The 17,809-nt window shown below is 45.6% G+C and overlaps 1 protein-coding gene across 1 annotated transcript in view; it reads right to left on the bottom strand.

Annotated features, from left to right (window-relative positions):
* birc6 (baculoviral IAP repeat containing 6) overlaps positions 1-17,809 on the bottom strand; it is a 156,375-nt gene that overhangs the window by 40,703 nt on the left and 97,863 nt on the right. Inside the window, 10 exon segments of the mRNA XM_055162377.1 lie at positions 1,338-1,497; positions 2,156-2,320; positions 3,529-3,746; positions 5,035-5,359; positions 9,335-9,527; positions 11,986-12,157; positions 13,240-13,399; positions 14,768-14,898; positions 15,903-16,032; positions 16,980-17,123. Coding sequence (XP_055018352.1) covers positions 1,338-1,497; positions 2,156-2,320; positions 3,529-3,746; positions 5,035-5,359; positions 9,335-9,527; positions 11,986-12,157; positions 13,240-13,399; positions 14,768-14,898; positions 15,903-16,032; positions 16,980-17,123 — 1,798 coding nt within the window.

Genomic DNA, 17,809 nt, shown 5'->3' with positions numbered 1-17,809 from the left:
ACACAGAGACAAAACACAGAGACAAAACACAGAGACAAAACACAGAGACAAAACACAGACAGAGTTCATCTCCGAGAGACAAAACAAGTCACGATGTCGAAGCGACACTGGTGAGTGTTACACGTCTCAACAGACACGTGGGTCAAATACAGTGAAACGCAAACGACGAGAAGAAACGTCTCAAACCCCAACAGCCGATATAAACCCAAACCCGAACAACACAACAAGCCCCGCCCCCAAAATCCACTGAAATCCCACAAGACTCAGACACGACACCAGACAGAACAGAGACTCACTCAGAGACAAACAGGATCCTGAGTCTCGGTTCATACGAACATTTAAATAATCAAAATGACGAGGCCACAGCAGCAGGAACAGACGAGACACAATATTCCCACGTAAATCAACGACTAAAATCACTTTACGGGAAACTTTGTTACAGAGACTTAATATTCCATTTTATTTAATACTTTGGTTGTGTTTGGTTCAGCGATGGTTTATTCAAGTGTATTTTTGTGAACACGTCCTCGCTGAGACACATTAGACTGGTCCTGTGTTAAGTCGGTTTTATTTAGGCCTGTTGTTGTTGTTTGTCTTACATTTCTGTGTTAAATGTTTTTAGAAAGTCAAGTTTATTGATCTTTGAGAAGGTGTGTTTGCATTTTTATTCCATGGTCATTATAATCGTTGAAACTGTTGTTGTTGTTTACCTGAGTCGTTGCGGAGGTAGGAGGACATGTTGTTGTGTTGTTGTTGTTGTTGTTGTTGTTGTTGTTGTTGTTGTTGTTGTTTACCTGAGTCGTTGCGGAGGTAGGAGGACATGTTGGTGTTGTTGTTGTTGTTGTTGTTGTTACCTGAGTCGTTGCGGAGGTAGGAGGACATGTTGGTGTTGTTGTTGTTGTTGTTGTTGTTTACCTGAGTCGTTGCGGAGGTAGGAGGACATGTTGGTGTTGTTGTGTTTGTGTTGTTGTTGTTGTTGTTGTTGTGTTGTGTTGTTGTTGTTTGTTGTTGTGTTGTTTTGTTGTTGTTGTTGTTTGAGTTGTTGTGTGTTGTTGTGTTGTTGTTGTTGTTGTTGTTGTTGTTGTTGTTTACCTGAGTCGTTGCGGAGGTAGGAGGACATGTTGGTGTTGTTGTTGTGTTGTTGTTGTTGTTGTTGTTGTTGTGTTGTTGTTTACCTGAGTCGTTGCGGAGGACATGTTGTTGTTGTTGTTGTTGTTGTTGTTGTTGTTGTGTGTTGTTTACCTGAGTCGTTGCGGAGGTAGGAGGACATGTTGGTGTTGTTGTTGTGTTGTTGTTGTGTTGTTGTTGTGTTGTTGTGTGTTGTTTGTGTTGTTTACCTGAGTCGTTGCGGAGGTAGGAGGACATGGCGGGGATGAGGCAGGACTGGGACAGTAGTTCTTGAAGGACCGTGGGAAGCGCCGCCGTGTTGGATCTGCTCTCAGAGTCTGAGCCGTGAGCGCCGCTCGAACCCGACGGGTTTATGTAACTCGCCAAAACCTGCGGGAACATCAGGAGGATTAACGAGGACGACCGGACTCCGGCGACGTTTAACTCAAACACACAACACAACAACAGAGTTTAGACGTTTCACACCCTCAGAGTCCATCACACAAACTCCTGCTGTGTCCAGTGTCTGTTCAGTTTGTGTCGTGTTTTTGTGTTTTTATGGAGGATTGTCGTGTGGGAACATGACGTAGGCTTGTGGGCGGAGCCTCGTACAGACTCGTACTGCCAACTGTAAGGAGGGTTTGACTCTAGAACCTCCTCAGACAGGTTTTTGAGGAGGGAACATCATTAGAACACAAGAGAACGATACAAAAAGTCATTATGCAGAATATTGAGCCGTTCTGGAGTCCCAGTCCCCGGCCTCAGTCCCTGGTCCCAGTCCCCACCCTCAGTCCCCGTCCCTGGTCCCGTCCCAGTCCCCCCGGTCCCCAGTCCCTGTCCCAGTCCCCACCCTCAGTCCCCCCCTGGTCCCAGTCCCCACCCTCAGTCCCCGTCCCTGGTCCCGGTCCCCACCCTCAGTCCCCGTCCCTGGTCCCGGTCCCCACCCTCGGTCCCCGTCCCTGGTCCCAGTCCCCACCCTCAGTCCCCGTCCCTGGTCCCAGTCCCCACCCTCAGTCCCCGTCCCCGGTCCCGGTCTCCGGTCTCGTACCTGTAGCAGGCAGGTGACGTGCTGCTCCTCCAGTCTCTGTTTGGTCAGGGCCTGTTCCACGTCCCAGCCGCTCGCCGTGGAGCCCGTCCCAAAGCCCGTCCCCTTGGCCCAGTACAACTGCTGCTCCTCCGACGTCCCTCCCCCCGGACAACTGGACATCTGAGGCTGAACACGCACACAGGGACACAGGGACACAGGGACAGAGAGACACAGAGAGACACAGAGAGACAGAGGGACAGAGAGACAGGACAGAGAGACAGAGAGACACAGGGACAGAGGGACACAGAGACAGAGAGACACAGAGAGACACAGAGACAGAGAGGGACAGAGAGACAGAACACAGGGACAGAGGACAGACACAGGACAGAGAGACAGAGAGAGACAGACAGAGACACAGGGACAGGGACACAGGGACAGAGGACAGAGACACAGAGGACACAGGACAGAGACACAGAGACACAGAGACAGACAGAGACAGAGACAGAGACAGAGGAGACAGAGACAGAGAGACACAGGGACAGAGGACACAGACAGAGACACAGGACAGACAGGGACAGAGACACAGGGACAGACAGAGACACAGGGACAGAGAGACAGAGGACAGAGAGACAGGACAGAGGGACACAGACAGACAGACAGAGACAGACAGAGACACAGACAGACACAGACAGAGACACAGGACAGAGACAGAGGACAGAGAGACACAGGGACAGAGACACAGGGACAGAGAGACACAGGGACAGAGAGACACAGGGACAGAGGGACACAGGGACAGAGAGACACAGGGACAGAGAGACACAGGGACAGAGAGACACAGAGAGACACAGGGACAGAGAGACACAGGACAGAGGACACAGGGACAGAGGACAGACAGAGACACAGGGACAGAGGGACACAGGGTCAAAATTGAACCACTAAACCAGAGTGTAATCATAAAGAGGTGAGCAGCTCTCGTGTCTTTCTCAGATCAGGTTTCATGTTACTGGACTTTATATTTAGTTTTAAATTGTTAATCACTATGGAAACGGTACATCTTTATTCATCATTCAGAAATCCATAAATAGTTCAAAAGACAAAGGTCGAGCTCTAAACCAAACTGTGCTAATGTGAGGGACTTTTTGTGTAAACTGATCTTTGTTGTGAAAAAACTGGTTTAGTCCTGGTTTAGACCTGATTTGGTCCTGGTTTAGTCCTGGTTTAGTCTGTTCTGTCTGTGGGACTATTTTATTATCGATAGTGATAAAAGAGGATCTAATTTCGATTCTCGTGTAGATTCTCGTGTTCGTGTAGATTCTCGTGTTCGTGTAGATTCTCGTGTTCGTGTGGATGTTGGTGTGGATCAGGATACATTCTCGGGCGTTTGGGCGCAGTACCTCGGAGACGCTGGAGGGGGCGTTGGGGTTTCGGGGGGCGTGGTGACTCAGCGCCGACAGACACGCCAGGATCAGGTGAATGGCGCCGATCTCCAACGCCATCCTCCTCAGCAGAACGCCGTCGTCCGTGGTCAAAGGGGTGGAGCTAAAGAGAGCGCGGAGGACGTGGAACGGCAGAGTGGGGAGAACGTTCGCCGACGGAGACTGGAGGATGTGACCTGAGAGAAAAAAGAGAAAAGAAGGGAAGAGAGACGAGGGGAGAAAGAGGGAGAGAGAAAAAAAGGTTTGAAAAAGCTTCAGGTGTGTGAGGTTTTCTCTCTTTAAACTGTTTTCGTTCATATTGTTTGGTTTGTCTCTCTCTCTCTCTTTACAAATGTTTCAGACGCTTCAGTCTTTTTAGATTTTCTAGATCAGGGGTCTCCAAACTTTTTCCTCCAGTGAGCAACTTTTAACAAAACAAAAACACAGAGCTTCTCGTTTTAGCGTCTGCACGAAATTGAGACTAATTATAAGAACGAGGAGAAGTGTGAACTCAGATGTAAAACATAAACCTTTGTGTGTTTGTTGGTGGAAGGAGGTGGAGATACTGGTGGCTCCTGAGCTCCAGGTTGGAGACTCCTGCTCTAGAAACTTTCTCTGTATTTGGTTCCAGATCTGGACAAAATATTTGAGTCAAAATTTTATGCAAATTAATGAATTTTCAGAGTTTGCTAAAAACACTTGAAAATGTCCCTGGACAGTGTCATCATCAGCCCCGTCTGCTGCTCGAACTGTCACAAAGGTTTTTGTGGAACCTCTGAACCTCTGAACCTCTGAACCTTTTCCATCAGACTGTGAAACATCAGTTTCTTCTGTTCTTCTGTCACACTGGAGTGAAGAACATCAGGACAAACATTTCTTCACTCAAGAACCAAAGACGTCGCTCAAAACTGTTCAGGTGTTTTCTTCATGACTGAACGTTCAGACTGTGAAGCTTCTGAAGGAAAAACTAATCATCTGCAGGAGCTTCACAACTTCAGCACAAACTTCATGCAGCTTGAGCTGATCTGAAACATCTCCTTTTTCTTCCACATTTCATCCTAAATCATCTTTTAGAGTCAAAACCTGTTGCAGGTTTTAACTGAGGTTCTGAAACTTGATTTTTTTTTTTTACCACATTTGCTGGACCAGCCCAGTTTTTATACAGTTTATCAAACTCACTCAGTCGTCATTCAGATACAGAACAAGTCCTGGGCTCCTTAGTCCCCTCGCTTTAATAAAAAGTGTTTTAAATGTTTTTGTGTGTTTTAAATGTGTTTTAAAAGAGTTTGTGTGTTTTCAATGTGTTTTTGTGTTTTAAAAGTGTTTTAAAAGTGTTTTGTGTGTTTTAAATGTGTTTTAAAAGTGTTTTAAAAGTGTTTTAAAAGTGTTTTAAAAGCGTTTGTGTGTTTTAAAAGCGTTTGTGTGTTTTAAAAACGTTTGTGTGTTTTAAAAAAAGTGTTTTAAAAGCGTTTGTGCGTGACTCACTTCCCTCGCCGTCGTCCGTCACCCCGAGCACGAGTCGCAGCAGACACTGGGCGTGCTTCCTCTCCTTGAGCAGGACCTCGGCGTACCCGGGCAGCCTCAGGAAGAGTCCGAAGGCGGCGAGGGAGTGGGCGGGGATAGGTGACATGGGCTGCACGGCGGAGGAGGAGGAGGGCGGCTGCTGTTTGGAGATGGGCGGCGGTTCGGAGGAGATGGACTCCGGAGCTTCGTACACCAGCTCTCCGGACTGTTCTATGGTCACCCACTCGAACTGATCCGTGTCTTTGGGTTTTTCCTGAGACGACGAGGGCACGACCGGAGCGCTCACCTGAAACACACACACACACAACACAACACACACTTTAATAACACTCACAATAATCATCATGTTTACAGACAGACTTTTCTGACTCAGCTGATGCTCTGCAAACAGAAGTGATGCCTTCACTTCTTACAGTAATTAAACCAAAAACAACATTAAACCTGAACACGAACACGACTCAGTCACATCGAGCAGAGATGAGATCAACTTTGACCTTTCAACATGAGCAGCAAAAGTGTCATGAATGATGAGCAGTAACTCTAACTCTAAACTCTAACTCTACTCTAACTCTAAACTCTAACTCTAACTCTAACTCTAAACTCTAACTCTAACTCTAACCTCTAACTCTAACCTCTAACTCTAACTCTAACTCTAACTCTAACTCTAACTCTAACTCTAACTCTAACTCTAACTCTCTAACTCTAACTCTAACTCTAAAACTCTAACTCTAAAACTCTAACACTCTAACTCTAACTCTAACTCTAACTCTAATCTAACTCTACTCTAACTCTAACTCTAACTCCTCTAACTCTAACTCTAACCTCTAACTCTAACCTCTAACTCTAAACTCTAACTCTAACTCTAACTCTAACTAACTCTAACTCTAACTCTAACTCTGACTCTAACTCTAACTCTAACTCTAACTCTGACTCTAACTCTAACTCTAACTCTAACTCTAAAACTAACTCTAACTCTAACTCTAACTCTAAACTCTAAACTCTAACTCTAACTCTAACTCTAACTCTAACTCTAACTCTAACTCTAACTCTAACCTCTAACTCTAACTCTAACTCTAACTCTAACCTCTTAACTCTAACTCTAACTCTAACACTCTAACTCTAACTCTAACTCTAACTCTTAACTCTAACTCTAACCTCTAACTCTAACTCTAACTCTCTAACTCTAACTCTAACTCTAACTCTAACTCTAACTCTAAACTCTAACTCTAACCTCTAACTCTAACTCTAACTCTAACTAACTCTAACTCTAAACTCTAACTCTAACTCTAACTCTAACTCTAACTCTAACTCTAACTCTAAACTCTAACTCTAACTCTAACTCTAACTCTAACTCTAACTCTAACTCTAACTCTAACTCTAACTCTAACTCTAACTCTAACTCTAACTCTAACTCTAACTCTCTAACTCTAACTCTAACTCTAACTCTAACTCTAACACTCTAACTCTAACTCTAACTCTAACTCTAACTCTAACTCTAACTCTAACTCTAACTCTAACTCTAAACTCTAACACTCTAAACTCTAACTCTAACTCTAACTCTAACTCTAACTCTAACTCTAACTCTAACTCTCTAACTCTAACTCTAACTCTAACTCTAACTCTAACTCTAACTCTAACTCTAACTCTAACTCTAAACTCTAACTCTAACTCTAACTCTAAACTCTAACTCTAAACTCTAACTCTAACTCTAACTCTAACTCTAACTCTAACTCTAACTCTAACTCTAAACTCTAAACTCTAACTCTAACTCTAAACTCTAACTCTAAACTCTAACTCTAAACCCTGAGCGTTTCATTCTGTTCAATGTTCTCTGCTGCTGTTTGTTGGTTCATTTGTCGCCAACAGAATCATGTGACAAACATCATTTCATTTGTAGATGTAAATGTGAGGAGCCAGACCAGGGTGAAAAATACAAACACTCGTTTGGCCGATGTCCAAAAGCTTTTTTATGAACAAAAAAAGCCTTGGCTGCGGTGGCGCAGTCAGTGTAACTACACTTACCACTGCAACAGTTCAAGCTCCTCACGCTGGAAAAGAAATAATGATCAAAATAATTATATCCTGCAACACCAAGTCTGTGTTTTATAAGATCACCTGCCCCTGTGGTAAAACCTGTGTGGGTAAAACAAACAGGACTTTAAAAACACGTCCTGCAGAACATAGAAGAACAATCAGATGTAAAAACATGAAGTGTCCTGCGGAGCCGCTCATTTTGTTGATTTGAACTATTCTATCTCTTCCTTAACCCTTACAGACTATTCGGGTTCATTTTGACCCGTTTTGACATTCAACAGTAATAAAAATACACTAAGCATCATTCTTTGATCCTGAAATTTTATGACTTCTCCTAAATTTTGCCAAAATACACAAAAATGAAAATATTTTAAAGTGTTATACTTTTATATCCCACTGCTTTGAAATAAGCACAGTGGCTGCAGTGGATAAACATGGTTATATTATAAATTCCAACAGTTCCAGAATATTCATGTCAGTTTCAAATGTAATAAAATATCATCATCATATTGGCTTTTATGTTTTTATTTGTTTTGTAAAACAGGACATGATACTGTGTGATAGTAGATGTTTTTCTCAGAAAACGAGTGTTGTAAAACTTACAAAAATATGCTCTTCCTGCTCTCAGAAACATTATATTTATATATGACATATATTTATTCATGTGGGGCAGTCTGTTTATTTGGTTTAGACACTTACTGTGAGGGAATTCTTGGTCTGGGTCAAATTTGACCCAGACCAGACTGTGAAAGCTTAAGAAATGAACAGTGTGTAAGGGTCAAGATATTTTGGCATTGAACATGTGGAGCTGCCCCCTAGAGGTGAGAATCTAGAAATGCTCCTGTCAAAAAGAGACACGTCTGGATTCACCAACTGAAGACTCTGCCTCCTCACAGACTCAATGTGGAGTTTGATCTAAGATGTTTTTTGTGATAAACTTAAACTATTTCTGTATTTTATAAAATGTTTTTTATGTAAATATCTAAACTGTTTCTTGTTGTAGAATGGGGCTGACTCACTCTGGGACGTCCTGTTCATGAAGGGGCATGTGGGCACCTGGGCTGGTGACCATTTTGTGAGCTGTGGTCCAACACAACTAAAATATCTGATGAAGGTTTTTTGCCGAAACGTTATTTTGTTAATAAAAAAGCTTTTGGACATCGGCCAAGTGTGTTTGTATTTTTTCACCCTGAAACATCATTTTAATAACATCACCATTTACACAGAATAGAACTGGACTGGGCCACACGACGGCGTCAGATGTTTCCTGTGTCCAGTGTGTCCAGTGTGTCCAGTGTGTCCAGTGTGTCCAGTGTGTCCAGTGTGTCCAGTGTCTCCAGTGTGTCCAGTGTGTCCAGTCCAGTGTCCAGTCAGTGCCAGTGTCCAGTGTCCTCCAGTGCGTCCAGTGTGTCCAGTGTCTCCAGTGCGTCCAGTGTCTCCAGTGTGTCCAGTGTCTCCAGTGTCCAGTCCAGTGTCTCCAGTGTGTGGTCCAGTGTGTCGTCAGTCTCCAGTGCGTCCAGTGTCCAGTGTGTCCAGTGTGTGTCCAGTCCAGTGCGTCCAGTGTCCAGTGTCCAGTTCTCCAGTGTCGTCCAGTGTGTCCAGTGTCCAGTGTGTCCAGTCCAGTGTCCAGTGTCCAGTGCGTCCAGTGTGTCAGTGTCCAGTGCGTCCAGTGTGTCCAGTGTGTCCAGTGTCTCCAGTGTCTCTGAGACTCTGAAGTGTCAAAGTTCAGACTCTGCTCTTCTAGTTTTGATCCAAGTCCAAACTGTGTGATTATTATTTGTGAAATGTGGAGCAAAACTTCAGATCCAGGATTTTTAAAGCGTCAAAGATTGGAGATAAAGTGGAGATAAAGTGGAGTCAGTGTGGAGAATCTGCAGCTTCAGCTTCAGCTTCAGGTGGATCCGTGTGTGTGGATGTAACAGACACACGAGACCAAACAAACTCAACTTTTTACTTTGAAACTACGACTTAAAAAACTGGAGCCACAGTTCAGACGTGATGTGAACTGTGGACTCATTATTTGTGGAGGAGAAAGTCTGTGGAGAACGTGGATGAGACGCTGCACTTTACACTTTACACAAGAGAACAATAAAGTCTCAGCATTATTTTCACTGTTTCTGAGTTTGTGTTTTGTGGGTTTTGTGTGGAGATGTGGAGGTGTGGAGGTGTGGAGTTGTGGAGTTGTGGAGGTGTGGAGTTGAGGGTTTGAGGGTTTTGAGCGTCAGACCTGCTGGATGACGTCGGGGTAGAGCATGGGGAGTCTCTCTGCGATCAGAGCCAGACCTCCCATCCCCGCGAACACCTGCAGAGGAGACTGGACCGGACCCGTGTCCAGCAGAGACTCGTCACCGCCGTCCAGGTCCTCGCACAGAGACATGGGCTCCTCCTCCGGACACGGGGACAAAACACCGAAAGGATCCGATCAGGGACAGAAGAGACGAAAGGATCAGGGACAGAAGAGACGAAAGGATCAGGGACAGAAGAGACGAAAGGATCAGGGACAGAAGAGACGAAAGGATCAGGGACAGAAGAGACGAAAGGATCAGGGACAGAAGAGACGAAAGGATCAGGGACAGAAGAGACGAAAGGATCAGGGACAGAAGAGACGAAAGGATCAGGGACAGAAGAGACGAAAGGATCAGAAGAGACGAAAGGATCAGGAAGAAGGAGACGAAAGGATCAGGGACAGAGAAGAGACGAAGGATCAGGGACAGGACAGAAGAGACGAAAGGATCAGGGACAGAAGAGACGAAAGGATCAGAGACAGAAGAGACGAAAGGATCAGGGACAGAAAGAGGGACGAAAGGATCAGGGACAGAAGAGGACGAAAGGATCAGAAAGGACAGAAGAGACGAAAGGATCAGGGACAGGGACAGAAGAGACGAAAGGATCAGGGACAGAAAGGACAGAAGAGACGAAAGGATCGAAGGGACAGAGAGAGAGGACAGGACAAAAGAGACGAAAGGATCAGGGACAGAAGAGACGAAAGGATCAGGGACAGGGACCAGGACGTCAGGGAACAAACATCTGACATTAAACCATTTTATTTTCTGTTCTGATGTTGTTTCCTCGTCTCACACAGACCTGGAGTCGTGTTTTGTTTCATTCACATGTTTAACTCACAAACCTGCACATTTAGCACGAGCTCTTCTCTCAAACTGAAAACACTCTGTTCCACCTCGTGATGTCATCATGTGGTGATACAGAAAGTGCTCCACTGTGTTTTTAAACTCCACACACCTTCACTAGAATCACCTGGACCTGGAATTTCCCGTCTCTACCGAACCGGGGCATTTGTCTGCTGTTCGAATCGAGCTCTCGACATAAACTTCACTGGTTGAGCGGTTGGATAGACGGAGGCGGAGGACACAGACGGAGGCGGAGGACACAGACGGAGGCGGAGGACACAGACGGAGGCGGAGGACACAGACGGAGGACGGAGGCGAGGACACAGACGGAGGCGGAGGACACAGACGGAGGCGGAGGACACAGACGGAGGCGGAGGACACAGACGGAGGCGGAGGACACAGACGGAGGCGGAGGACACAGAGGTGGAGGACACAGACGGAGGTGGAGGACACAGACGGAGGTGGAGGACACAGACGGAGGTGGAGGACACAGACGGAGGGAGGACACAGACGGAGGTGGAGGACACAGAGGTGGAGACGCAGACGGAGGCGGAGGACACAGAGGACACGACATTGTAAAATGACTTGAAGCTTTGAGGAATCACACAAACTGGACAAACCTGTGTCCTGAAAATGTTTTGCTGAAGATTTATTTATTTTTTTCTCGGTTAAGTGAGTCATTTTTCGTGTCGTCTCTTAAATAATCTCCTCTGTTCCATTAAGAGATAATTTACACTGAAACGATTCAGACGAGAGAAGGACACAGACACGGACGGAGACGGACGTCCTTGTCTCCGGAGCCTCCACATTCAAATAAAAAACAGCAGACGCCCCATAAACCTATTAAAGACACGGCTATTTTTAAACTCCAGGAGGAAGAAGAAGAGGAGGAGGAAGAGGAGAGGGAGAAGGAGAGAGATGAAAGACGAGGAGAAGAGACGAGAGAGGTGGAGATAAAAGAGGAGGAGAAGAGGGACAGGAAGAGGGGAAGGAAGAGGAACAGAGAGAAAAGGACAGAAGAGGACGTGTTTTGGAGAATCACTCAGAGCTTTTAGGAGACAGACAGACGGACAGACAGGACAGACAGACAGACGGACAGACGGTGCATCGTCCATTAAACCCACAGAAGATTTGTCCCACTCAAAGATAAAAATAAGAAAAGAACATCCGACAATTCATCCATTTAAAACCAACTCTGTCCTCCAGTCTGAGGGCTCCAACGTATCGTCCTAAAAACTGACCGTGAGGCGACCGGGCCTTTTCTGTGTTTGGCCCCAAACTCTGGAGAGCTCCTCCCCTCTCACCTGAAGTGTCGTTTAAAAACACTTTTACTCACCGACTGTAACACGGCGTCACAACTCTGTGCTCCTCTGACCGGTTTTTATTGATTTTATTTGCTACTTTTCCATTTGCTAATTCTATTTTATGTTTTTTTAATGTTTTTTATTGACTTGCTTTTTTATTTATTTATTTTCTGCTTTATTTTATTTCCTGTGTTCATTTATTTTGTGTAACTTTGGAGACTCAGAGTCAAACATGATCCAAGTGATTCTAGTGAAGGTGTGTGGAGTTTAAAAACACAGTGGAGCACGATGACATCACAAGGTGGAACAGAGTGTTTTGTCATGTTAAATGTTCAAGGTTTGTGAGTTAAACATGAAACAAAACACACGTCCAGGTTGTCCAGGTCAGAACATCAGCTCCTCCAGCGTCTGTGGGCCGCGTGAGATCAGGAGGTGCTCCGTTACCTTTCTCTGTGCGGAGCCTCTTGAAGGAGTCGGTCTTGGAGAGCCCCGGGTCGCAGATGACCTTCGACCCCAGTTTGACGGTCAGGTTGATGGACTGGTAGCCCTGAGGTAACTTCCTGTCGTAGAGGAGCGTGAGGAGCTGAGCCAGGGTCATCTCCGGGGGCAACGGCTGACCTGCAGGAACAACACACACACACCTCACTAAAGCTGCACTCTGGGACTTTTCTGGAGGAGCGTCTGGCACCTGCTCATTTACTCTGTCTGGAATGTTCCGCAGTGTGACTTTAAACAGCTCAACTTCACATTTATTCATTTACAGGAGGTTTTGTAACTCAAAAAACACAGAGAAAAACAAAAACAGACACTGTGACTGAGCGGAGTCGCCTCTCCACAGATCTGACCTGGAACTGTGTCTGGTCTCGTTTGGTCTCCATAAAAATAGAAAGGTTTAATGTCACACTGTGGAACTTTCCAGACAAAGCAACAACATCTCCATGAAGAAAAGTGAGAAACACAAACACCAGAACAAGAAACTCTACGACGAGTCATTAGAGGAGGATAAATATAAACACACAACTACAACTGATCGACCGGGACCAGGGACCGGGACCAGGACCAGGACCAGGACCAGGAGGGACCGGGACCAGGACCGGACCCAGGACCAGGACCAGGACCAGGCCTTTGAACTGATCTCCTCCGCTGATGTGTTTATGTAATAAAAACACTAAAGTGTCTCTCATCCTGGTTCATGATTCCAGGAAAAGACCAGGAAACGGCCCAGACGCCCTGGACGAGCATCAAGTATTTTTCTCCTGTTGGTCCACGTCGTCCAACTAAACGTGTCCAGTGTGTTTTGTGACGCTCTGGTCTGAGTGGACATTTACACTCAGTGTCAGACTCAGAGTTAAACTGAGGTAATGAACAGAATCATCAGACTCTCCTCATGTGACGAACCAAACACAACAACAGGAAACATGACACAATAAAAACGGTTTAAAACAGAACAAACCTGAGTTTGATAATCAGACGAATAAAAGTAACAGTAGTAACAGTAGTAGTAGTAGTAGTAGTAGTAGTAGTAGTATCTGCAGTAGTACCTGGTATGAGTTTGTGGTACAGGTGGAACACAGGTACACTGATGGTCTTGTTTGGGTCGGTTGTAGTAGTAGTAGTAGTATATGTAGTAGTAGTACTTGCAGCAGTAGTAGTAGTATTTGCAGTAGTATTTGCAGTAGTATTTGCAGTAGTAGTAGTACCTGGTATGAGTTTGTGGTACAGGTGGAACACAGGTACACTGATGGTCTTGTTTGGGTCGGTTCCGGAGCCGGAGCTGAGTTTGTCGCTCAGGACTCGTCCTCGTCGGGACGGGGGCCTGGGGGGGGTGGACAGGGCCCGTTTGGACTGAGACTTCAGACCAGGACTGAAACACACCGAGGGACTTTAAACCAGGATAAACAGGACTAAACCAGGACTAAACCAGGACTAAACCAGGACTAAACCAGGACTAAACCAGGACTAAACCAGGACTAAACCAGGACTAAACCAGGACTAAACCAGGACTAACCAGGACTGAACCAGGACTGAACCAGGACTAAACCAGGACTGAACCAGGACTAAACCAGGACTAAACCAGGACTAAACCAGGACTAAACCAGGACTGAACCAGGAACCAGGAAACCAGGACTAAACCAGGACTAAACCAGGACTAAACCAGGACTAAACCAGGACTAAACCAGGACTAAACCAGGACTAAACCAGGACTAAACCAGGACTGAACCAGGAACCAGGACTGAACCAGGACTAACCAGGAAACCAGGACTAAACCAGGACTAAACCAGGACTAAACCAGGACTAAACCAGGACTAAACCAGGACTGAACCAGGACTGAACCAGGAACCAGGACTAAACCAGGACTAAACCAGGAAACCAGGACTAAACCAGGACTAAACCAGGACTGAACCAGGACTGACTAAACCAGGACTAAACCAGGACTAAACCAGGACTAAACCAGGACTAAACCAGGACTAAACCAGGACTAAACCAGGACTAAACCAGGACTAAACCAGGACTAAACCAGGACTAAACCAGGACTAACCAGGACTAAACCAGGACTAAACCAGGACTAAAACCAGGACTAAACCAGGACTAAACCAGGACTAAACCAGGACTAAACCAGGACTGAACCAGGACTGAACCAGGAACCAGGACTAAACCAGGACTAAACCAGGACTAAACCAGGACTAAACCAGGACTAAACCAGGACTAAACCAGGACTAAACCAGGACTAAACCAGGACTAAACCAGGACTAAACCAGGACTAAACCAGGACTAAACCAGGACTAAACCAGGACTAAACCAGGACTAAACCAGGACTGAACCAGGACTAAACCAGGACTAAACCAGGACTAAACCAGGACTAAACCAGGACTAAACCAGGACTAAACCAGGACTAAACCAGGACTAAACCAGGACTAAACCAGGACTAAACCAGGACTAAACCAGGACTCTAAACCAGGACTAAACCAGGACTAAACCAGGACTAAACCAGGACTAAACCAGGACTAAACCAGGACTAAACCAGGAAACCAGGACTAAACCAGGACTAAACCAGGACTAAACCAGGACTAAACCAGGACTAAACCAGGACTAAACCAGGACTAAACCAGGACTAAACCAGGACTAAACCAGGACTGAACCAGGACTGAACCAGGACTAAACCAGGACTAAACCAGGACTAAACCAGGACTAAACCAGGACTAAACCAGGTCTGAGTCTGTTCTGACCTGAGGCGACCACGACGCTGTAATTGTCCTGGAATCCGTTGTCGGCTTTCATCTTCTCCTTCTCCTCGTGGTTCTTCTTCTCTTTGTCCTCCTTCTGCTCGTTGATCAGTTTGGCCGTGATGCTCGGAGTGTCTGCGCACAGAAACACAACAGCTTTACATCCTACAAAGATCTGCAAAGATCATCACTGTCAACACATCTCCTCCCTCTTACTCCACTTTATTACTTTTCATTGCTGTATTTTTAAGACACTAAATTCATCCTGTTGATTTTTTCTTGTGTAAAATCTGTCGTTCAGGTTAAATCATGGCAAAGGAGAAATGAAATCTGGCAACTGGACAAGTGTTTATTTCGTTTGTCGTGAGTCTTTTTCCCCACCAGGTCGAGTAAATCTTATTCAGAACAGACACGAGTTCTACAGTATTTGTTTGTTCAGTGGAGTCAAACTGTGAGGAGCAGTGGTCCAGATCTGAGCAGATCTGAGACCAGAAACGAGGAACGCTCCGTCGTCACGGTAAAGGACGTCTGTACCTCCATTTGTGATTCTATGTCCTCCCTGGACTTTTTGTTCTGATCGGAGAACAACAAGTTTAAACTCTGCATTGACTGTGAGAACGGAGTGTTCATCTTCTCATACACCTGAGAGAACAGCAGGTGACAGGAGGCGTGGTCAGTCTGAAGGACCTGCTGGGTCCATCAGGCCTGACCACGCCCACAGGAAGTAACAACAGCTGATGTACGACACGTCACCACCAACACTGGGACAGTCTGAAGATGCAGCAGCAGCAGGAACATGTCAACAGGTGAATAAACTTCACTGTATTGATTTTAAAAAAGAACCCAAGAAGTTAAAGCAGATGGACCCTTCTCCAGATCTGACCCAGTTCTACCTGAGACTCGGTCCAGGACCTCGGCGAGGGTGGAGGAGATGGGCAGGTGCAGAGGAGGGGTGTGTGTGTGTGTTCGGTGTGTGTTCGGTGTGTGTGTTCGGTGTGTGTTCGGTGTGTGTTCGGTGTGTGTGTTCGGTGTGTGTGTTCGGTGTGTGTTCGGTGTGTGTTCGGTGTGTGTGTTCGGTGTGTTCGGTGTGTGTTCAGTGTGTGTTCGGTGTGTGTGTTCGGTGTGTGTTCGGTCTTTACCTGAGACTCGGTCCAGGACCTCGGCGAGGGTGGTGGAGATGGGCAGGTGCAGGGTCCTGTACTTGTGTCCGGCTCCGTACATGGGGTGTTGGATCATGTGACTCGTGGCGTTGATGCGTCCTTTGTACAACTGTAAAAGTCAAAATAAAACACGATTAAACCAGTGTTGTTGGAGAAATCTCCAAACGTGTGCTCCTTAGATGTTTCTCCTTCTCATGTTTTGTTTGGGATCAGCTCCAGACTCTACAGACTCTACAGACTCTACAGACTCTACAGACTCTACAGACTCTACAGACTCTACAGACTCTACAGACTCTACAGACTCTACAGACTCTACAGACTCTACAGACTCTACAGACTCTACAGACTCTACAGACTCTACAGACTCCACAGACTCCACAGACTCCACAGACTCCACAGACTCACAAACTCTACACTCAGACTCTACACTCTACAGACTCTACAGACTCTACAGACTCTACAGACTCTACAGACTCTACAGACTCTACAGACTCTACAGACTCTACAGACTCTACAGACTCTACAGACTCCACAGACTCCACAGACTCCACAGACTCCACAGACTCCACAGACTCTACAGACTCTACAGACTCTACAGACTCTACAGACTCTACAGACTCTACAGACTCTACAGACTCTACAGACTCTACAGACTCTACAGACTCTACAGACTCTACAGACTCTACAAACTCTACAAACTCTACAGACTCTACAGACTCTACAGACTCTACAGACTCTACAAACTCTACAGACTCTACAGACTCTACAGACTCTACAGACTCTACAGACTCTACAGACTCTACAGACTCTACAAACTCTACAAACTCTACAAACTCTACAAACTCTACAGACTCTACAGACTCTACAGACTCTACAGACTCTACAGACTCTACAAACTCTACAAACTCTACAAACTCTACAAACTCTACAGACTCTACAAACTCTACAAACTCTACAAACTCTACAGACTCTACAAACTCTACAGACTCTACAGACTCTACAAACTCCACACACGTTGATTTTTCTTGTGAACAGGTCTGAGGTGTGTTTTCGTACCGGACATGGAGACTGGAGGAAAACCGTGACCTTCTCGTCCTCCAACATGAGCTGCAGGAAGAGCCTCCTGATGAAGCCTGAGATGTTCCCAGAGACCGGAACACTGCCCCCCTGTGGAGCCGACTGGAACAGCTCACACAGGACCTGCACCGGAGAGAAGAGGAGCAGACAGAGAGAAAACAGGGTCAACATATCTCACATCCAAATGGTTCTTTTCACAATATACAGAAACAGTTATGTTAAAAATCGTCCTGTCAACTGATTAAAATATTTAATTATGATTATTCTCTTGATTGTCATAGTTAACTCACAATTCATCGCAAATTAATGTCACTTTTTTGTCCCTTGAATCATCATTTTAATCGTCTTATCAACATAGAAAACCAGACGGGCTTTGTGTAAATGTTTTTTTTTTTATTTTTATTGCATCTGTGTTTGTGACGTGTTTGTCCGACGCTGTTGCACTGAGCTGATGATGTCGTCACACAGCGATGTTTGTTTACATGTGGAGCACAGAAAACGATTTAGAGAGAAAATAAGTCCAGCGGCAGAAATATGTTTTTAACAGTGAGACAGACGTGAGTCCTGATACGTTCCTCTGTGAGTTTATGGAGATAAAAACAGGTCGGAGCAGAGAACAGGAGGAACAGAGTCTGTAAAACGTCTGTCTCTGTCACAGCTCTTATCAAGGGTCAGTGTGGATTCTCCGTGTGTTTTGGAGTGGAGTTCATTTTGTGTTTTTCTCGTATAAACAACATCAGCACACGCAGGGTTTCTCAGTTTCATACTAATTGTTTTGTTTCTCGTTTACAGCTGCATCCTGTAGTTTT

Source organism: Boleophthalmus pectinirostris, unplaced genomic scaffold (assembly GCF_026225935.1).
Source record: "Boleophthalmus pectinirostris isolate CB_2022bp ecotype Guang Dong unplaced genomic scaffold, ASM2622593v1 HiC_scaffold_5, whole genome shotgun sequence".
NCBI classification, from domain to species: Eukaryota; Metazoa; Chordata; class Actinopteri; order Gobiiformes; family Gobiidae; genus Boleophthalmus; species Boleophthalmus pectinirostris.
The sequence above is the reverse complement of the archived record's forward strand: the minus strand, read 5'-3'. Positions and strand labels throughout refer to the sequence as shown.